Source organism: Eremomyces bilateralis, assembly GCF_010015585.1.
Source record: "Eremomyces bilateralis CBS 781.70 unplaced genomic scaffold P152scaffold_3, whole genome shotgun sequence".
In the NCBI taxonomy this organism is placed as follows: Eukaryota; Fungi; Ascomycota; class Dothideomycetes; order Eremomycetales; family Eremomycetaceae; genus Eremomyces; species Eremomyces bilateralis.
In genome coordinates, this window is record NW_022985069.1 from 1,302,428 (window position 1) to 1,323,101 (window position 20,674).

At 55.7% G+C, this 20,674-nt stretch overlaps 8 protein-coding genes across 8 annotated transcripts in view; 4 read left to right on the forward strand and 4 right to left on the reverse strand.

The window, feature by feature from the left end:
* P152DRAFT_511860 (uncharacterized protein) overlaps positions 1-4,067 on the reverse strand; it is a 4,762-nt gene extending 695 nt beyond the window's left edge. The window contains exons 1-4 of the mRNA XM_033682727.1: positions 3,311-4,067; positions 1,233-3,257; positions 615-1,187; positions 49-568 (exon numbers count right to left, since the gene is read on the reverse strand). Coding sequence (XP_033537400.1) covers positions 49-568; positions 615-1,187; positions 1,233-3,257; positions 3,311-3,957 — 3,765 coding nt within the window. The 5' untranslated portion in view covers positions 3,958-4,067. The remainder of the gene's footprint in view (positions 1-48; positions 569-614; positions 1,188-1,232; positions 3,258-3,310) is intronic.
* Positions 4,068-4,226: 159 nt separating this feature from the next.
* On the forward strand, positions 4,227-4,893 carry P152DRAFT_455484 (uncharacterized protein). Its single transcript, XM_033678799.1, has 2 exons — positions 4,227-4,335; positions 4,391-4,893. The coding sequence occupies exons 1-2, from the start codon at positions 4,276-4,278 to the stop codon at positions 4,577-4,579; spliced, it is 249 nt and encodes an 82-aa protein (XP_033537401.1). The 5' UTR covers positions 4,227-4,275; the 3' UTR covers positions 4,580-4,893.
* Positions 4,858-6,326, reverse strand: P152DRAFT_455486 (NAD(P)-binding protein). The gene is made up of 4 exons (XM_033678800.1): positions 5,996-6,326; positions 5,871-5,945; positions 5,184-5,770; positions 4,858-5,135 (listed from the first exon to the last, which is right to left on the reverse strand). The coding sequence occupies exons 1-4, from the start codon at positions 6,163-6,165 to the stop codon at positions 5,017-5,019; spliced, it is 951 nt and encodes a 316-aa protein (XP_033537402.1). The 5' UTR covers positions 6,166-6,326; the 3' UTR covers positions 4,858-5,016.
* An 884-nt stretch (positions 6,327-7,210) lies between these two features.
* On the forward strand, positions 7,211-8,402 carry P152DRAFT_196173 (uncharacterized protein). Its single transcript, XM_033674303.1, has one exon. The coding sequence runs from the start codon at positions 7,484-7,486 to the stop codon at positions 8,264-8,266; it is 783 nt and encodes a 260-aa protein (XP_033537403.1). The 5' UTR covers positions 7,211-7,483; the 3' UTR covers positions 8,267-8,402.
* A 743-nt stretch (positions 8,403-9,145) lies between these two features.
* On the forward strand, positions 9,146-9,763 carry P152DRAFT_196250 (uncharacterized protein). The gene has a single exon (XM_033674304.1). The coding sequence runs from the start codon at positions 9,278-9,280 to the stop codon at positions 9,635-9,637; it is 360 nt and encodes a 119-aa protein (XP_033537404.1). The 5' UTR covers positions 9,146-9,277; the 3' UTR covers positions 9,638-9,763.
* A 1,364-nt stretch (positions 9,764-11,127) lies between these two features.
* P152DRAFT_196281 (vacuolar protein 8) lies at positions 11,128-13,586 on the reverse strand. Its single transcript, XM_033674305.1, has 6 exons — positions 13,368-13,586; positions 13,232-13,317; positions 13,050-13,170; positions 12,881-12,994; positions 12,580-12,825; positions 11,128-12,531 (listed from the first exon to the last, which is right to left on the reverse strand). The coding sequence occupies exons 1-6, from the start codon at positions 13,408-13,410 to the stop codon at positions 11,411-11,413; spliced, it is 1,731 nt and encodes a 576-aa protein (XP_033537405.1). The 5' UTR covers positions 13,411-13,586; the 3' UTR covers positions 11,128-11,410.
* Positions 13,587-15,319: 1,733 nt separating this feature from the next.
* Positions 15,320-17,890, forward strand: P152DRAFT_471167 (kinase-like protein; the record flags this gene model as incomplete). Its single annotated transcript, XM_033681033.1, has 1 exon — positions 15,320-17,890. One exon carries the CDS (start codon positions 15,320-15,322, stop codon positions 17,888-17,890), a length of 2,571 nt encoding a protein of 856 aa, XP_033537406.1.
* An 899-nt stretch (positions 17,891-18,789) lies between these two features.
* On the reverse strand, positions 18,790-20,343 carry P152DRAFT_390260 (uncharacterized protein; the record flags this gene model as incomplete). The annotated part of the gene is made up of 2 exons (XM_033676034.1): positions 18,790-19,612; positions 19,658-20,343. The coding sequence occupies 2 exons, from the start codon at positions 20,341-20,343 to the stop codon at positions 18,790-18,792; spliced, it is 1,509 nt and encodes a 502-aa protein (XP_033537407.1).
* Between the last annotated feature and the right edge of the window lie 331 nt (positions 20,344-20,674).

The window sequence follows — 20,674 nt, forward strand, 5'->3', positions numbered from 1 at the left end:
GGCGGGGGCTTGTTGTTGTTGGAGGCGGTGGAAGGGGTTGGTGGAGACTTCGGAGGAGGGGGTGGAGGTGAGGGTGGTGGTTTGGTTGCTGTCTTGCGCCATTTTCTTGAGGAACGGGTTGCGCGTCTCGGTGTCCGTGACCGGGGGACTGGTGACGGATGGCGGGCTGCTGATAGAGGAGGGAGGCGGGCTGGTTTGCTGCGGGATGGAGAGTGGGGGTGCGGCTGGCGGAGAAATCTGTCGCGGGAGCTCTTGGCTGACGGTAGGCGTTGTGTCTTGTGGGGTCAGTTCTTGCGGCCCTTCGTCGTCAGAGGAGTCCTCGTCGCCCATGTTCTGAAGCTGCAACTGAAGTTGTCGCTCTCGCTCCTTTGCCGCCTCAATCTCGGCTCGTTGCGCTGCCATTCGAGCTTCTTTCTCCTTGGCATCGCGTTGAGTAGCATGACGGCGTTTTTTCTCCTCTTCCTTCTTTAGCTTGCCTTGCCTCACTTGCTCCTCAAGTGCACGCAACCGCTCCTGGGCAGCCTCTCGCTCCCGCGCGAACTCGTCTTCCTGCTTACGTGCTTCCTCCCTGATCACTGTTAGACACGTTAGGTAAAAGCTGGTATGCCACTTACTCAAGTTCCTTCCGCGCAATCTCTTGAGCATTATGCTCCTCACGCAACACCTTCTCAGCTGCCTCCTGCTCCGCTCGCTTAGCTTCCGCCTCCGCGTGCGTAGTATCCACTTTCCCTTTCCGCGACGGCGGAGGCGGCGGCTTCTTCCCAGCAGCTGGCTTGGTCGCCGGAGGAGGCACTCCGCCCTCATCCTGCAGTCTGCGCTGTCGTTCTTCCTCACGCTTAGTATCTTCAGCCTCAGCTTGACGAAGGCGATCTTCGCGCTCCTTTCGTTCTCGCTCGGCACGCTGCTGCGCAGTCTCCGCCGTGGGAGAAGGCGTCGGTTTGGGTCGAAGCCCGAGGGCAGCCAATCGCTCGGCCATGCGCTGTTCGGCTTGTTGCTTGATGAATGCTGCGCGCTCCTCGGGAGACTTATAAGATGAGTATGTCCCCCCGGTGCTACTAGCCGAGGGCGCAGGAGACGGAGTCGGCTCGGGGGATTTGGCAGGACTCTCATAGCGGGATGTTGTGGGATGACGAGATTCCGTTGCTCGGGGTGGTCCATCAGAGAGGCTACCGTGGTCTCGTCGAGAGCTGAGAAAATTAGTCCTTGCCCGTAAATTATTTCCGGCGACTTACTCTTCTTTCCGAATCCTCGTAGATCGGCTCTCCCGTTGCAACTCGTAGATAAAATCACGCACTTCATCTTCTACACCAAGTCCATCCCCCCACCTACGGCGCTCATGCTCCGTACTAGAATCTTCTGCGCCTTCTTTTAGGGATCCTTCCAGACTCTTACCAAACTCGCCGACAGAATCTTCCACGTCCCTGACCATGCGTTCGTTATTCTCTCTCTCGGTTCTCACCTTCGAGCTTTCTTCCTCCAATCTTCTCGCGGCAGCTTCGGACTCGTCACCGCCCGATGCTACGGGTCGGCCGGTTAATACCGCTGACCTCTGCTGCATCATCGCTTTGGCCTTCGCTTTCAACCGGTCAGACTCCGTGATCGCGCCACCGGGCCCCGTCCCAAAGATGGCAGCAGCTGCGCCGGGATGGGCCTTTGCATCCTTCAGCCGGAAGAGCTCCAGCTGCGCGTCCGCTATTGCGCGTTCGGTTCGCCGGACGTTGGATGCGAGCTCTGGTAGCCGGTCGGTCAGGTTTTGCAACTGACGTTTCATCGTTCGTCGCTCGGCACTCGAGTCTCCGGAGCGGACAAACGCATTCGGATGGGTGTCAATGTCTTCTTGAAGGCGACGAATGCGTCGATAGAGGTCATCGGCGTCGCGTCGGTCCTTTCGGTCCAGCGCCTCGTCTTGCTCGGCTTGATTCTCATCGCGAAAGTCGATGGCATCGAGAAGAACCTGTTTCTCACGGATCAATTTCTTGAGTTGCTCATTAGAAAACTCTTCAATTGACGAGACCGGCGATCCTGGTTGTGCCGGGGATGGTGAACGGCCACCAGCACCGATACGATGCCGAGCACTCGATTTATACCCGACATGATCGTCGTTATTCTTAAACACCGTGGCGTCCTTCCGTCCTGCAACCCCAGGACTACCTCCACGGAACGATTGCGACTTCAAGTAGCTGACTCCAGTCTTTTGTGGCTGGAGGAACGCCCCTGAGCTCTTGCGCTCCTCGGCATCTCGCGCAAGCAGAGATTTCATCGAGCCGATCGTGTCGCTGAAATTTCGGGTGGATGGTGGCGTCAACTCCGCTGGCAGTCGGTTTGGTACGGGATAGCCATTCAACTTGCGGTAAATCAAATGCATGGAAACCGCGAATTCGTCCATGTTCAGACGCCCTCTGTCATTCGAATCTGAAAGGGTCCAGATACGTTCGAGGTCCGGCTTGTCCAAGCCACTCTGCCCAAAAATCTCAATGGCTTGCTCGCCAGTGATGTATCCTTTTCCGAAGCCATCCCATGCCTTGAACAAGTCATCGTAGATCTTCTTTTCGCCCTTAGTCACCGCCCATGGCACCGTCGCGTTGCCACGAAGCCCTTGCGTGGTGAATCCACCTTCACGGCCAGATTGCGGCATCATACGCTGCTGAAGGGTATCGATGTTGGGAAGGCCTGTGGCCGGGTTGTTGGCAAGACCCCATTGACCTGGTATTCCGGTAGGTTGGGCGTTTAGCGGAGCAGCCATTCCTGTCGGTTGAGGGCCGAGATTTGAGCCGAAGCCAGTTGGCATCGGTGGCATTGGCGGTCTTGGTCCAGTATAGCCCTGGCCTGGCGTTTGACCAGGGAAACCCGTCGCCTGCGGTTGAAGCCCTCCCATCGATTGCTGGTTCTGCATATTGTTCGGGGCTGGGTACCCTGGAATCTGCGGCATCATTCCCGTCGGTTGAGCAGTCAACTGATTCAGAAGCTGCTGGTTGGATTGATTCTGAGGCTGAGGCTGCTGAATGGTTGGCGGAGACATGTTGGTCTGGCGAAGCGGACCGTCGAAGCTTGGTGCATTCGTTCGCGAGGAAGGCTGAGGCGCGTCATCCGGCACCCCAAAGGAGATTATATCGACCATACTAGATACTTCGTTCTTGATACGGTCGGGTAAAGTTGTGGGGAGGGGCTTGCCAACGATCCTAAGGTTGCAGAGGTACATGGCAAGGGCAAACTCTGGAAAGAGTAGCCGACCCGATTTGGTGGTATCGGCTATTGTCCTGGACTTCGTGTCAGACCAACCTCACGTAGATTCCCTTGTTCGCTGCCATACCATATATTCGCCAGATCCTCTCCTGGCAAGTTCGAACGCATCAGAAGATCCTTTGCTTGGTCGCCACTCAAGGACTGCTCGTTCCCAACCGCGGATTTAAACAGCTGCTCGAATTTCGCCTGATCCTCCGAAGTAATGAAAGAGAGCCGGATGTTCGGGATCTTTGACTTCAGTCCTGCCGAAGGGGCCGGAGAAGCCGTCTGAGCTTGTTTCGAGAGGAACGAATCCGCCATCTGATTCGATGTCATCCCCGTCTGTTGCGGCATCTGCGGCGCCGCTGGGGCCTGGAGAGACTGCTGTGGAGGAGCATTTTGGCCAAATCCGGGTTGTCCGGTCTGGAACGGCTGTTGCGGAGCGGTTTGGAAGGACTGGCCCTGCTGGCCCTGCTGACCCGGGAAACCCGTGTACTGCTGCTGCAATTGGGGTTGCGGAGGAGGTTGTTGCGGAGCACCTTGTTGCTGCTGGCCTGGAAACCCGGTATATTGAGACTGTAGCGATTGTCCGCTGAATCCGGTAGGCTGTGGGCCAAAGTTACCGGGCTGCTGTTGGGGCTGCTGTTGGAACGGAGGTTGCTGTTGGCCGTAGGGAGGCTGGTTTGGTCGAGCGCTGTTCCCGCCGCCTAGATAGGCACTCGAACCGGAAAACATTGTGGGAGGTATACGCCAAGCACAAATGCAGAGGAATTCAAGAAATGCGGAACAATACAAAAAATGACTGAAGAAAGGGTGAGATTGACGTTGTAGGAGTATCGAACAGGAGCTCGTGCAGTAATTACGAGATTACGACGATGGTCGAAGCTTGAAGATTTAGCACCGCCACATACACGTGTCAATGCCGTGTGTCAGCCACCCGTGATTTGATGGAGATTACAGAGTCGATCGAGGTGATGACATTCTTTCCAACAGCATCGACGGCATCGGATTTGAGAACCATTCAGCCGTCACAGAGCGCTCCAGTCAATCAATATGACTGAGAAACACAATGGAGAGTCTGCAAATGCGTCGGTGGAAGCAGATTTCGCTCAGGTACTGTGTTTGATTCTCAGGACTGATAGGATCACCTTTTCTTACTCTACTACAGGCGTTGAAAGAGCTGACCAGAGGCGAACAAACTGCTGCCGCTCTCGAGAATCACTTGACTTCTTTGGAGAGTAAAATCGAAGAGTTACTTGCACAGTCGTCAGAGGATCAAGCTACTGCGGAGAAAGAGAAGGAATCAAAAGGCCCCGATGCTGGTAGCTCGTCAGGGGACAAGAATGGTGGTCCATGAGTTCGGATCGGGATTTTCATGAATGATGTAATGGACTTCTAGAAAGCAAGAATGACGTTCAGTTATTTCCTCAAGGAAGAAGACTTAGACAGCTACGTTATGATTCCATAGTAGAACGGTCCGTTATCTCCATGCCATGGTCAGCACCCCGTCACTAACAGGATATCATAAGCTTATGATGACTTTTTCTAGTCCTATCAGCTACATGAATTAGTGACATGATCATCATTCTCTGTGGGCACGACTTTGACGGCGAAGTTGCTTCAAATATGACAGTCGTGGACTCGAGCTACCTTAACTTTTGAAGAGAACGCAATAATACTAATGAGATATCTTGATTCTCGCAAGCATATCGGTCACTATAATCCATCTGAAACCATTTATTATTACTTCTCCAAGAATTTACCCTACGGTACGCTTACCTCGGTCATACCTAGCTAACCACCGAAAAGTCTTCCTTCAATCAACTCCTTCAATCCCTTACCAGCATCATAATGCTTCAGATCATCCTTCATATCAGAACCCCCCTTGTTCGGCGCAATGGCAATCGCACGCCCTATACCGGTTAGTTACCAACTTCCTACGTCAAACGGTCTTAACTCACCATGCACCCCTTCATCAGTCACAACCCTCAAGAACCCATCCACACAGTCCTCCACTTCCCCCACGGGGATCCCCGCTTCCGCCAACTTCCCAAGGTGATTCGCAATCATCTTCGTCCGTATATACGTCGGCGCAATCAAATTCGTCCGCACCCTCTTCTTCCCCTCACCCAGCAGCTCAGGCCTCGCCCGTAACGCCTTCATCATCCCCCGTACCCCAAACTTGCTCCCGTTATAGTCCGCCAGGAGCGGGAGCGCCGCATACCCCGCCAGCGACGCCACCAGCACAATCTGCTTGGATTCCGCCGACGTCGCGGCATCAATGGTTCGGGCGAAGTAATGGACCGCCAGGTGGATGGAGTAGAAACTCCCGGTCAGGTTGACGTCGATGACGTCGGTCGTCGGGGGATGAGGATCGGCGTTAGAGTCGGTGGGATTATGTTTTATCCACTGGTCCATGGAGTTGCCGACGAGGCCGGCCGCGGTGACGACGATGTCGAGAGAGTGGGTGGGGTGGAATTCGATGGCAGATTTGAAGGCTTGGAGCTGGGCGTCCCAGCTACGGACATCTGCTTGGATGAATTGGACACTACGACGGCCTATCAGCATTTTCTTTTTGAACCAGATCCAGCACCTGCACCGCCTTTCGGAGGATCCACCTGATGAGGTAGAGGGTTCGGGCCGCTTACTGAAGACCCTTCGATGCCAGTTCTTTCGCATACTTCTCCCCGTCTGAGTGCAGGTCCACAATCGTGACATATGCTCTAGAGACGTTTAGTACTGTTCCATGGACTTCGGGCGTGATCATACTCACCCGGCTTCCGCCAAAGCCGTCGCAAAGCCTGCGCCTATCCCATTCGCTCCCCCCGTCACCAAAGCACTCTGGCCTTTGAGTCCGGCAGTATTCACTGTCTTTGTGAAATCAACGGCAGGCGAGCTAAAGTTGAAGTCCACCACGCCTCTCTTGCTGGTCTGCTGCGCCATTGTTTATAAATGCAATATCAATACGGTTCTTCCAACAATTACATGAAGAGAATGGATGGCAAATCTTCACTTCGCTCTATTCTTTTGGAGAAATCTACTGATAATCATCTCATGATGATGAAACCCTCCCAAACTCAGTTTCCAAGTCTACACTCTCAGCGTACTCCCCAAACACCCTGATCAAGTGATCATACTCTTGGCTATACCATTCTCATGGATGCTGCTACCCTCCATCGCCCGAGCTGACCCCGCTTTCTTAGCTCCCTCCAATCAGTGCGATCAGAATTCAAATGGTACATGCGTGCTGATTCAGCATTGTTACATTGAGTCCTTAGTTGGGCACTTGGGCGCCTTAATTCCTCTACAGTGCTTTGATGTGGTCGGATTATGTCAGATACAACGTGTGAAGCTGAGGTGAGCCGTGAGTGTCGCTTACGAACGAGGGGCGCGGATAAGTTACTCAAGGTTGCGGATCTAATTAATAGGACATCACGGAGTATTGCATTCCGAATGGGGCATTCTATCACAGGTTGCCTGTGTTGATTGGTCAGTCGAAAGGTTACCTCGCCTCCGGGCAGCATCACGATTACACCCTCAGTCTCATGCGAAATTAGGCCCCGGCCTTCCTTCAGTTCCAACAAGATAATTGTTTCGATCAGGCCAGGCCAAACTGACGCTCAAAGGGAAATGCAGAGATGAGGGAGCGGTAAGCACCAGATCGGGATCGACTCTCCCTTTTTTATACCACCAACGGTGCCTCTGAACCGTAGTAGCCGCCTAACTGAGGAATTGGTTAATGTCTACCGATCCTTTGTACGGTATTCTCTATCGTTTTGCTAGCAGATCCGGAAACACATTCGATAGCACGGCTAGTTTGGACTAACGATCAGTTTATAGACCTCTTCGGCCGTCCACCTTCAGCGATGAACAACAAATGTCCATCAGGGATCAAGCCTAATCGATCTCCGTTAGCGAAAGCGCTTATTACCTTAGAGGCTGCAACCTCTAAGCTAGTGAATACACTTCAAGAGGTCGGGGAAGGGCCCCACTCTACGACTCGAGACCAAACATCGAGAAACCCCCCGACTCCATTGTAGACGACCTGAGTGGATGCGTTGACACACTCCAAATTGGGGAAGATTGCCACTCTACGGCTCGAGATGAAACATCGAGGAAACCCTCAACTCCCTTGTAGACAACCTGAGCGAAATCACTGACAGGCTCCAAAAGATTGGGGAAAGGTACCACTCTACAGCTCGAGACCAAACATCGAGGACCCCCCTCGACTCCCTTGTAGACGACCTGAGCAGGTTCGTTGATGCTCTCCGAGCTGTTAGGCGAATCATCAAACATCAGTCTACACCATTTCTGCCATGTGAGGATCAAAGATGGGTGGGAATCTATGACTACGGATGAAAAATTAACCGCTCTCTTCAAAACGCCGGAAGAGAAACTCTGGGAGTTCGCTCGCGTGATATCGAAATACGTACAAACCCTTCAACCACTTGAACCAACACGCGATATTCTCTGGCGTGTGAAATCCGATGAAGCTTTCCAAGACCAATCTGGGTTGCCGGAACCCCTGATCACCCTGAAAGCATTCGATGAACATCTTAGCGTCCAACATGTCAAGACCCCGTTTAATTCATTCTTCTCTTCCTGGGGTAGAGTGCTGAAGAGGAGAAAACGTTGCCCACACAGGGGGGCAACAAATATTCGGGTCATTGCCTTATGGACCGAAGGCCTCCCTGTCTATGATGCCTACGCCATCGCAGAAGCGCTACGGTACAGCAATGACGAACAGGAGCCGAGAAGACAGTTGAGCTACATCAGCGATGAGTGGCTGATGGCGAATGCTGACTGTGACTACACAGAGTCCGGGCGGGTCACTGCTGTGTTCGATAGATGCGGCGAGAATCGAACGATGGAATTATGGGGTCCCGGTAAGCATCCTAAACCAGTGAATGTAGCTGCTGGGATGCTGGGAATGCCAGGAGAGATGTTAAGGGGGAATCTTAAGAATATTGTGCATATGCGCACTGGTTTGACTGAGGATAGCGCACAGTTCATCTGTTTGGAAAGTTCTTCTTTGGAAGTATAAGACAATGGATGACTAGCGATGACAGTTATGACTATTTCAAACGATCTGTCTGTCTATCTGGTGGCTTCATTGAGATAGTGAACTGATTTTGAACATACTTGATTTAACCGTACAATCATTCCATCTCCAAAACAGGGCATTCGGTTCCTAAGGGTTTTACGATATCCTCTCTGAAGTTCTCCGTAAGAGAACAGGAAATCGTCAACCAGCTCCAATATTTCTGCAATGAATATCAGATAAACATCAGAACAATGAAATGGAACCGAACATGAATACTTTTTGTTCATTCATTCATTCAGTGATCACCGAGAATTGTGGCCTTATGGCCTTGCATCGCTATCACCAGGCCACAATTCTTTGCCTATATTAGCAGTCAGGTTCCAGACCAAACGATCCCTCTTCACCCCTGTTCCAGGTTTCCTACACTCCGGAATTGTATCAGAATTGGAGTCAGACACTACCAAACATTCTGCGTAGTATGCGACACACATCTGCGACACTCAACATGGCATGTGGCAGTGATTTCCTTCCCGCGAGTCGCTATCTATGGCGTAGCCGCGCACCACTGTGTCCTGACAACCAACAGCTCCCACAGCGGTAAAACCAACATGTTACACGTTCTGCAGCAGAAACCTGGATACAGCGCAGATATGTACCGAAATATCTTCAAAAGCGTAGCATCCATCGAACGGAGTTGCGGGGTCGCCAGATATGTTTGGTTCGCGGGATTTCCTGCGCTCTGTTAGACGCGGGCAAAGCTTCCCGAGTGCAGATGTTGGAGATTCATCCTCTGCAAGGTCCGTCGTGGTGAGCCCAGGAATCGATGATGAAAGTTAAAAACAAAATGGGGAGTAGGATGGCCCTAAGGAGAGAGATATCTCTTCCTTATAGTCGCAAAGATAAAAGCAGAAGTGTTTCCAGTCTGTTTTCGGGTCCAAGTCGATGTATTTCTATTTCCAACTCGCAAGTCAATCCTTTTGAAATCGTATATATTCTAGTCGTCATACAAAGATGATTCTAAACTTCCCTGTACCACTGCCGATGGGTACAGATATGACCCACCATCAGCCCATACCGGTATCGTCATCTCCCCGTAGATGGCGGTTGATCGCACGCCCTGAAAGCCTGGCCTCCTTCCTCCTCCTCACCATATCCTTTACGCTTTCCATCATCTGCCTCCTAAGCGGATACAAGCCCGGCTTCGGCGTCGAGCTGGACCTCATCACCGTAAGGACCCCAGGATCGATGGTCCAAATGCGCATTGACTCATCCCAATCCTTCAGTTCAACACCGTCGCGTTGGCCAGTACTCGGGCCTCCATTACCCTCCCAGGCCAAAACACCACCATCCAAGTTCCCCTCGGCGTTTTAGGCGTCAATGACTTCTACTCCGCCCACCTCCTGACGAGCTGCTCTGGGCACTACGACACCCCTAGCGTTCCCTCGGAATTCCACTCTGACAACCCCAACCTCGATAGCGAGGGAGACAGCGACACCATCTCCTCCGCCGACAAACTCCCCTACGACTCAGACCCCATCGGGATCTCAAACCGGGTTATCGACCGCTGCAGTACTCCTCTTTCCACCTTCAAAATCTCTCTTTCCCAAATCGTAAACGACGCCATGAACGAGGGACTTCAAATCATCCCCTCAGACCTCCTTAACCTCCCCACCGCCCCCGTCCGCCACGAGAACGTCCCCCAAACCGCCGCCGATTCCCCTCCATCCCTGAAACCCCGCTCTATCCCATCCAACATCCAATCCATCCCCGAAGAGTCAGCAGACGAACAACTCCGCCAACTCAGCCCCAACAACAACCGCGTCCACCTCTCCGCCCTCTCCTCACTCCCCTCCGCCCCATCCGCCCTCGCACCCCTCCACATCACCGCCTGCACCTTCGTCTTCCTCTCCCTCCTCGTGTCCCTTCTCCTCACACCCCTCCCCCGCGATGCATCCACCCCCATCTCACCCCGCCTCTTCACCCTCGCCCAAATCACCCTTACATCCCTCTCCGCCCTCCTCACCCTCGCATCCGCCATCGCCACCACCGCAGCCACCACCATCATGGTCGCGCAAACCCGTACCACAACTCCCGTACCGACGGAGCTGGGCTTTGACACGGCGGACGGCGCGGTAGTTGAGATGCCTGCTGTTCAAATCGGTGCGGCGATGGGGAAGGCGTGGTTTGCGATGGCGTGGATTGGGGCGGTGATGGCGGTGGGGGCGGTGGGGGTGGCGGCGTGGGGCGTGTGGGCGAGGAGGGGGGAGAGGGGGGATGTGGATGGGATGGAAAGGGGATTGGTGGGGGATAGAGCGAGTTCGGTGTATTCGGGGGGTAAGGGGAGTTCGGTGTATTCGGGGAATGAGAAGGTTGGGAGTGGGAGGTCCTCGGTTTCGGAGGAGAGGGGGGGTGAGAGGTGGGATGGTGATGCGGTGGGGGAGCGGAGGGGGATTGATTGAGGTGGTAGAGGTGAGTGGGATATTTACGAGAAAGGGAAGGTTAAGGATACCCAATTTCTTATACATGTAAATTAAAATCACTTCGGAATCGCATAGGGAGACGGCTCCTAGCAATATCATCTCAGGATTCCACGGTTAGATATCGATACGTTCAACCACTCCACGGGAATTCAGTAGAAGAGACGAGACGGAATATTCATTCTATTGATTTCATCTCATTACAAGGGATAATATGGCCCGCGCTTCTATCCCGGCCCTGCCATTTCGCCCCGATATCTGCCTTAGGTTTCCTTCTCTCTAGCAATTTTCCCGCCCGGAATCCGTCCCTGGGTCCCCACGACAGAACACACTCCAGGGAGGGAACCCTACAAGCAAGGGAAAAAGATGAGAGCGAGAGGTAAAAAGGCATGGACAAACAAATGCCAAGTAGTAAAGACGGGAGCAGCCGGGGTGGAGAATAACAATCAAACGTCGAACGGGGTGTGGGTGAAAAAAGATAATCATGATGGAGCTATGAAAACAATACCAAGAGGGAATCAGAACCCAATGATCCCCGATCCGCCGACGCGCCATACGCAATGAAATGCTCGTGGATACGCACGTATCAGGAAGGCCAAACTGCAAGACGACAAACGGGGTGACGGAGGAGCGGCTTGGGGGACTTGGCTCGGAAACAGGTCCGACCTCATCCCTCCGCCAACTCCTTCCCCCTCATTCCCAACACCTCCAAACACCGCCTCGCCAACCCCATCACCTCCCTCTCTCCCTCCGCATCCTCCTCTTCCTCCCCCTCCGGCTCGCTCCCCGGCCGACTCCCCTCCTCGCTCCGCCGCCGCTCGCGCTCCGCCACCGCCTGCACCAACCCGACCAGCGTCTTCGTCTCGCGCACCCGCGCCACCAGCCGCGCGTCGCCACTCTCTAGCAGCTGCAGCAGCGTCCACACGGCTATATGCTGGAAGGTGGGGTCGCCAGAGCCGAGGAACCGCTCGAGGTAGCCGCGGATGCCGTCGGCGGGGGTGTCCCAGCGCGACAGGAAGATGTCGTAGGAGGGGACTTTGGAGGAGAGGTTGCCGAGGGCGGCAGCGCTGTTACCTTGCACCTCGACGCTCTCGCTAGCGGTCAGGGGGATGAGGACGTCGAAGAGCGTGGGGTCGGCGAGGAGGCGCGGCTTGAGGTCTTCGGATAGGGCAAGCACGGCGATGGCGGCGGTCATTTCGCTTTGGACACTCAGTGCGACTTGGAGGACGAGATCGATGCATTTGGAGACGGCGCCGGCGTCGAGGACGAGGGCCTTGTTGCGGTCGGAGGAGGCGGCGAGGTTGCGGAGAGTGGAGATGGCGTGGCATTGGATTTCTTCGTTAGGGGTGGAGGAGAGGAGGTCGACGAGCGGGAGGAGGAAGCCGGCGTCGATGATGGGGGATTCATTCTGGGGGTGGATAGAGATGTTGCGGATGCAGGCCACCGCGGAGAGGATGAGTGGGAGGTAGGAGGATTTGAGGAGCTTGAGGAGGGGTGGAAGGCCTCGTGCGCGGACGATCTCGAGTTGGTAACGGTCGTCGGAGGCGAGATTGCGGAGGGCGAGGGCCGCTTGGCATTGGACTTTGGGGGAGGAAGAGTCCATGAGGTGGACGAGGGATGTAATGAGGCGCGGCTCGGATTGAGAGAGACGAGCTCGGTTCATGGCGTCGACGGCGATGTTGGAGAGGGCGGTAGTGCAGTAGTATTGGACGTCGACATCGGAGGAACCGAGAAGGTTGACGAGGACGGGGATGGCACCGGCTTGGACGAGTTCTTGGCGGTTGTCATCTGTAAATGTTATCGACTTGTCCTAAGGTACGGAATCGAGATGGTTACCTGAATGTGTCATGTTCAGCAACGCTCCGGTTGCGTTTCTCTGCACACGCATGTCTCTCGACTTCGCCAATCCTGTAAGAGGCCCTAGTGCTCCTGATTGCGCGATCTTTGCCTTATTGTCCTCGTGTGTCGCCAAGTTGGTGATGCAGCCGACAGCGTTGCACTGCACTTCCACGTTGTTTGAGGTCATCTGTTTGATGAGAGGAGCCAATCCTCCTAGATCGACTATCCGGACTTTGTTCGTCGCTGCCATTCTTGTCAGCATCATCTTGCCTGCATGGCACGGGTGGATTGTGTATACCATTTACTGCTAGGTTCCCAAGGGCCGCACTTGCCGCCCGTTGGACTTCAATATCATTGTTTTGTAGAAGCCAGATGATAGGCTCGAGGGTGTCTCGGTCGACTTCTCGTACATCTAGAAGGGTGTTTAGGAGGGTGTCCAGAACAATACTGAATCTACGATATCATACCTCGCTCTGTTATCTCCGCAAAGGTGAGACTGGCACTGCGTTGCAGGTCGATGTTATCGGAGTAGACGAGCGTGCTGAGAGCTTGTAGCGGAGGTCCAGAGAAGAAGTCGGTTTGATCTCGCTGGAACCATGTCAGATATATGTCCGTGTTGTCGTGCGATACAGTGCATCGGAATCCTTACATTCTCCAGATAGCCCAGCAAGTCGGCAACCGCTTCCCTTTCACTGTCTGCTAACACCGGATCGTATAAGCTATCTCTGGATCGGCCTGGAGGTTGTCAGTGAGGTTACAACCAGTCATCGAGGCATCCAACACACCTCCGCAGCACCATGCGAACAGCCGCGAACAGAGCTGCGCCATGGCTTTGTCAATGACCAAGGATGGGCGCTTCCGTCGGGTGTGCGCCGACGACCACTCGAGTCGCCGCCGGTTGGCACTTGGGTAGATGGGATCGGACGGAGGGATCTAAACGACCCGGGAAGGGGATCGATGGCGCAAGTAGCGAAACGGGGATCGTGAAGCCTGCGATATTGATGGTCGTTACAACGGGATCATGGGATGGGATCGGAGGTCGACACGTGAGGGAGCTCGTATAGCTCGAAGAGATACAATATGGATGGACAGCAATGGAATCACTGTTGGATGACAATGGTACGGGGAACCGAACGTGATGATGGCGGGGTAGACGTGAAGTGGTTCAATCAATCAATCAATCAATCAGCATATCTTGAAGTCTTGGAGGGTTGGCAGAGAGATGAGATGGAGTAGTGGTCGTGGTCGTGGCTGCGGATCAGCGTCTTGGTGGAGAGTCTGGTGGTGCAGCGTTGTCGTCGCTGCATTGATGTCCTGGTAGGTTGCTGTGGCGCCGGGCCTGACCGTGTCTTCAGTGCAGGTGGTTGCTGTCTCGTCTCCCTCTCACGGCTCCTGTTTGGTCAGAGGAGGATCGATGTTGATGAACGAACAAAGAAGCTCGAGTCGGATGGTTCCCTTGGTTGGACTTGCTGGAGATTGTCGTGGAACCCCCCTGGCTCAGACCGTTGGTTGGCGCAACCTTCCTTTCCGAAGTTTCTTCGTTCGAGGGGAATAAGGGATCAAGTACCTGCAATACCGGATTGGATTTGCTGTTGAATAGAGGACTGCTTGTTGTATTGGGAGACCATCTCCGAGCATGTATGGCCCAATAGCCCTAACTTCGTTGCCTTCCTGACTCCTGTAGACCGGAAGCATAGGGATTATGTCAGCGGTTATCAAGTGCCATTGATGGGTGCGGGCAACGGAGTCGCCAATTCCTTTCAGGCTCTTAGTATGAGAATTAGGCTCTTGGGGAGCCTATCATTCGGCTCTACCCTCCCGTAGCTTTGGGCATAACGTAGGGGATCGATGCCCACAACTTGGGTCGTTGGTCGCAGGGGAGAGCCTATTCAATACGTCAGTATCTGTCTCAAATCGTGTGTCTATATGGCGGCTATTCTCTTCCCCAGCTCCAATCATCCTCCTCTTGCAGCATCGCCACCCCCACGACATGTGATATTCGGCGTTGTCATTCCCTGTGGTCACCGTAATACCGCGTCACGAGTATCGCCAACTGACCAACTGCTGCTCTTTATTTTGGGTTTGCCCATTGGACGCTTCTGCGGCTCTGGCGCCTTGCATGATTTCGACGGCCATTCCCTGTAGATTCACTAGGTCGGTACATCGAACCAGTGGAGTCTAGACGACTTTGCCCGCATTATCCGCGGCGTCGACGACACTCCGTGTGGGGTGATGAAAGAGAGTGTGGAGAGTGGACTGACTTCACCACTTCCCCAGGGCTGGGGATTCTCGTCTTCTTCACTCCAACTACAATCACCTCAATATTGGTTAATAGTCCTTTGCATCAAAGAACGTGTCTTGCTTCGCTGGGACTCGTTCATCCTCAATTGCACGGTATTGCCTCGAGGGCCGGTGTGTTCCCTCTCGTCAACGGATAACATCAGGCCGAAGATCCTCTTCCATCCGCATCCATCCTGCAAAGTACAGACTTTGCATCGCCGCAACCAAGCCCTCCTCGCCCTCTTGCCTCATCGATTTTCGTGTATATTACTGCCAGATACAGAGAAACACCCTTAACAACGTCGCCAGCCTGAAACATCCCGCTCCTCCGCGAGCGGTACACCATTGCGCCGCAGCCGCTGGCTGGTCCAGCGTCTTTGTTCTCGACCCTCCTTCAGTTTCTTCACACTCCGCCATCACCCCGCCACGACGACATATCATTAAATGCGCCCTCTGCATGGCTTCCACGGAGGCGAAAAATCGATTCCAAAAACTGAAATTACGGACCACGAGCTCACGATCCCCCGCGCATTCCACCCATTCTCTTCTCTCCGCCCTCGGTAGAGAGTCTCAGCCGTCCAGCGGTAACTCCACGCCCGGCTCCGAGCGAGCGAACTTGACCCATCGTGACTCGCTGAGCCACGATGCTTTGAACCAGAAAGATGGCACGACAGATGGACGAGACGGGAGTAACAGGCCACCGTTGGTTGTGGAGTCGTGGGGAAGTCATGCCCCGGATACCGACGCCGAAGCGTCGAAACGGTTTGCCTCGCAAGACGACCTGGAGCGAGAAACGCACCGTAGAGACGATGGGACATATCCTGATGGGGTTCACTCGGCTCCGCAGATGCGTGGACAGGCGATCCGATTTGATAGTCAAGTACGGCTGGAGAATGGGAACACAGCCTCGATGAACTCCCTTCGACCTCACGGACTTGAAACATTCGAGGAAGAATCTACCCATCCTTCTAGAGAATACGGCATCGACATACCACACGATGAAACGAGCCTAGGGTCAAGCATCACCCCTCGACCACAGCAAGAAAACGGTGGTGCCGCGAACCCCTTCGGCCGTCCAGGCTTCCGTTCCCAAAACCGCTCCGCTGGTCGCCGCCGTCCTCAGTATCCCTATCGTCCCGACACTGGCGCCACGACCGATGACCTCGAAAGCATCGACGCCGTCGCATCTCTCACCTCCGCGGAAACCGCCTCTCCCCATCTCTCCGAAGCACGCACCCCCGTCGAACCGCCAACGGACCTTTACCTCTCCGCTGGTCCGACGTCCCCGCAAGCCATTAACAACTCCCCTCTCGAATTCTCCCCCCGCGCGCCCTTCCCATGGCCCTCCCGCAGCTCCGTCTCCAACTCGCGCCGCTCGCGCGCCAACCAGTACGACTGCGACCCCCACACCGGGGCGTCTGGCCTCAGCTCCATGGCCGGTTCCCAACCCTTCTCCCGCCGCACCTCCCGCCGCTCATCCACCCGCTCCAGCGCCTCCCCCGCGCTAAACTACCTCGCCAAATGGTCCATGGCCGAAGCCCCGCGGGCGCCGGCGCCCGACGACGAGGGACAGGAGATCGGGCAGCACAGCGAGTACATCATCGGGCGGACAATCGGCTCGGGCGGGTTCAGCGTGGTCAAGGAGGTGTACACGATCGAGGCCGGGGTGCAGGTGCGTCGCGCGGTGAAGATCGTGAAGAAGTTCGTCGAGGCCAAGTCTGAGGCGGAGAACGAGCGGCTGCAGGCCGAGTTCGACCATGAGATCTCCATCTGGCGCTATCTGAAGCATCCGAACATCTTGCCGCTCGTCGAGGCGTGGGATACCCCGTTCGCGACGTTCTGCATCACGGAGCTGCTGGATGGCGGCACCTTGTTCGACTTGGTGAGACGATACCGGAAGGCGAGTAGTAGCAACCTAGGCCCGGCATCCCAGCCGCCACATAACCCGTACGCCGGATACGGCGCGAAGAAAGCCACAGCAAGCACCACGTCCCCACTCTCCCCGAACACCTTCCCCCCAAGCCACCCACTCTCCACCGCCACCCCAAGCACAACAACCACTACCACCCTCCCGAAATCCCACGGCCTCCCCCCCCACCTTGCCCGACGCTACATCCACCAACTCGCCCTCTCCCTCCGCTACCTCCACGAAGACGTCCGCGTCGTCCACCGTGACGTCAAGCTCGAGAACTGTCTCCTCGACTTCGCTTCGCGCCCCACCGACAGCCACTCCTCCCACCCCGGACCGATCGACCCCTCCCCTTCGTCCGTCTCCGCACCTGCCCAGGTCCCCAGCATCGCGAAGGCACAGACGGTGGCGGCGCGGGTGCTGCTCTGCGATTTCGGGATGGCGGATTACATCACGTCCGAGGCGCGGCCGGAGTCTCGTGGGGTGTCGCCCGCGCGGTTCGACGGAGGTGGCAGCTGTAATGGCGGCGGATGCGGCGAGGGCGCTGCAAAAGCCGGCGCGGGTGGCCGACCGGCGCTGAATCCGAGGAATATCGGACCAGCGCTGCCGAGCACATTGATGACGCCCCCAACCCACCCCACCAATCCTGCTCCCCGAGAGAGGACCGAAAAACCCTCCGACCACCACTCCGGCAATGGCTTCTTCCCCGCCTCCGCCTCCGCCTCCCTTCCGCCTCCTCCCACCGTCCAGCCCCCCGCACCCACGCACTCCAACACCTTCATCGGCTCCCTCCCCTACTCGGCCCCCGAGCTCATCTCCGCGACCCGCGTGCTGTACTCCCCGGCCGTCGACGTCTGGGCGCTAGGCGTATGCGCGTACGCGATCGTCACGGGGGAGTTGCCGTTCGCACATCCGGTGGAGGGGGTATTGGCGGGGTTGGTGGAGGAAGGGGTGTGGGATCGGGGGAAGATGGGGGAGAGTGTGAGGGATTGGGAGGGGGAAGGGAAGGGGGCCGGGGAGGAGGCGATGGGGTTGATTAGTGGGTGTTTGGAGAGGGATGTGGAGAGACGGTGGGATATTGGACGGGTGGTTGCGAGTCCTTGGTTTGAGGGGCTGTGAGTAGCTGTCCAACTCAGGTTCCCGCAAGGTCCCTACCCTGGATTTTCCTTGGAGTTCAATACCCCTGTCCCGCGCTATCTTTGGCGACGTCGTTTGGAAATCGGCGATGGCGGTGGAGGATCGGGATGAGGCATGGCCGGGTGGGTTGGAGCGAGGGCGGCGGAATGGCGTTTTGGGATGGTTCGGGGCTATTTGTTGGACGGAAAGCGAAGATACCACTCATAAGTACTGTGTTTAGGTCAGGCGTTAAATCTATCATATTTAAACCGATGACGCGTTTTCGGTGGAGGTGTTGTACATGGTGGACGGCTGGGCGCGTGGATCATGGATTGGATCGTCCAGGACGGATATATTAGTGCGAGAGTGCTCATCACGGTGTATGAGCAAGGTAGCTTAGGGAACTTGCAATTCAATGTGACTACTGTACTGTTAATTAGCGGAACGGATGGTGACACCGTCCACGACACCCAGCCAGTGAATTCTCGGGATTAACTCATTACGTCTTAACGCTGTAGCTCCTTCAATCCAACCTAAATATAACGGTAACATCAATGTAGGTACCGAGCCAAAAATCCAACCCAGCGTTAATCGTACTCCTCCCGCCCAATGCGCGGGGACTTGCAAATGTAGGGGTATCAGCGAATGAAAGAGCGTGCTAATAAGCAGCGGATGAATTCCACGAAAAAGAAGGGGTTGAGTAGGAAGAAAGCAGAAACTGAAAAGATCAACGAGCCGAATGACTCGATGATGGGATAGAACGCAAAGCAAATCCGGGCCACGCACAGGAGGCCAAACCGATAGAAGTGACAATGATAGTCCACCAGCGATACAGAACCAGCAGCACCATGAATCGAAACCCTTGAACGGATGGAGTTTGGAGCTATGTTCCATCTCCCCTATCACTTCCTCTCTCTCAACTCTCCATCCCCACCCTCTCCAACCAACCTCGCCCCGGACCCTCCGCCCCCAAGCAACGGCAGATTCTCCAAGCTCTTAATACTCTCCGCCTCGTGTTGCTCCCCCTGCTCCCCAACCATCATCGCATTCGCCGCCTCCAAGCTCTCCGGCCCCGGCGCCGCGCCCGTCGCGTCCGCAAAATCCGAGGTAACCGACTCGGCCGTCTCCCCCTTCCCCTCTTCCCCCGACTTCAACACCCCGCCATGGTTGTCTGGCAACGGCGCCGTACCACCCGGCGGCCCCTGCCGCTCCACCTCCTTCCTTAGCGCCTCCAGCTGCTTCTGAAACCGCCGCCCGAACACGTCAATGTAATACGTCGCGCCGTTGTAGATGCTCCAGCTGAACACGGCGGTGAGGAAGGCGACGCTGGCCGCGCGGGAGCGGAACCATAGCGGGCACGGCATCATGGTTAACAGGGCGTACGCGTACTGGATGCCCATGAACGCGGGTTCCTGCAGCGGCTCGGGCAGCGCGAGCACGATGCGACCGATCCACGTGTCCGCGAACGAGCGCCGCAGCCAGGTGAAGGAGGTGGGGCGCCCCGCGGCGATCTTGGCCTTGCGGCGCACGGTGATGAAGAGGTGGTAGTTAAGTTGCCAGAAGAAGTAGGGGACGGAGGCCCAGCCTATCATAGAGGAGAGGGAGGGAGAGTGCGGGGCGGAGAGGAGGGCGTGGATAGCGGGGAAGCGGGCGGGGAGGAGGGCGCGGGGGTAGAGGTGGACGAGGCAGTGGAGGGTGACGCAGGGCATGATGTGGATGAAGAGACTGGAGGGGTTAGTGGGGGTCGAATGGGGGGAAGATAGGACTTACGTGGTGACCTTCTCGAGGGAGTGGAAGACAAGAGAGTTTCGCCACATCGCGATGGCGATGGCGTTGTTCCCAAAAGCCAGGCAGAACGTGCTAATCATCAACCGTCGACTATTCGGGAAGACCCAGATGCTAAATACGACCAACAGGTTCACGAAGTAGCACAAGTCCACCAGGAAATAATGAAACTCCCTCTTCCGGTACGTATAGAACCGAATGGGCAGATAATACACCAGCTGCACCGTATACCACACATGGAACCACTCCGGCCACGCCCCGAGCAAGTACCCCGACATAAAGATATTCAACACCGCCCCGATAAACGATACCTTCTCCCGCATCGTGATCGTCTTCGAGTCGTTCCACCGCCGACTCAACCGCTCCACCTGATCCCGCATCCGCCGTCGATACCGCTCCAGCTCATCCGGCGCCGTGCCGGGGATCCGCTTCCGCCATTCGTCCACCTTATCCCGCGCAATCAGCCCCGTCGTCTTGAACCGCGCCTGCGACCGCCGACCGAGCTCGTGCGGCGTCAGCACCTCGAACGAGCTCTGCAGCCGTTGCGGCAGGGCGAGATTCTCGATGATGTCGAAGACGGTCAGTCGTTCGACGGGAGGGAAGTAGTCTTCGCCGAAGGCGGAGGTGCTCCCGGTGCGTGAGAGGCCGGGTGATGGGGGGGTGGAGGACATGGAAGCTGGAGCTGGGGCGGAGGCGGTTTCGGGGGAGAGGAAGGAAGGTGTGGTGAGGTTGTCAGGAGCGGAGGCGCTGAGGGGTTCGGTGGCGGAATCGGGAGGGTCATTGTCGCGTCGAGGAATGGGTATTGGGGCGCTCATTGCGGTAAATCGTTCCTGGGGAGAGTTTCCGTGGCTTGGTATAATAGGTGGTACCTATGACGGCATTCGGGGATTCCAAGAAACTGAAAGGGAGTTGGAAGATCCTCCGAATTCAGGTAAACAAGATATTGAGGAACGCGGAAGAAAGAGGAGGAGACAATGTGAGTGCTAGTATAAACGACTACAA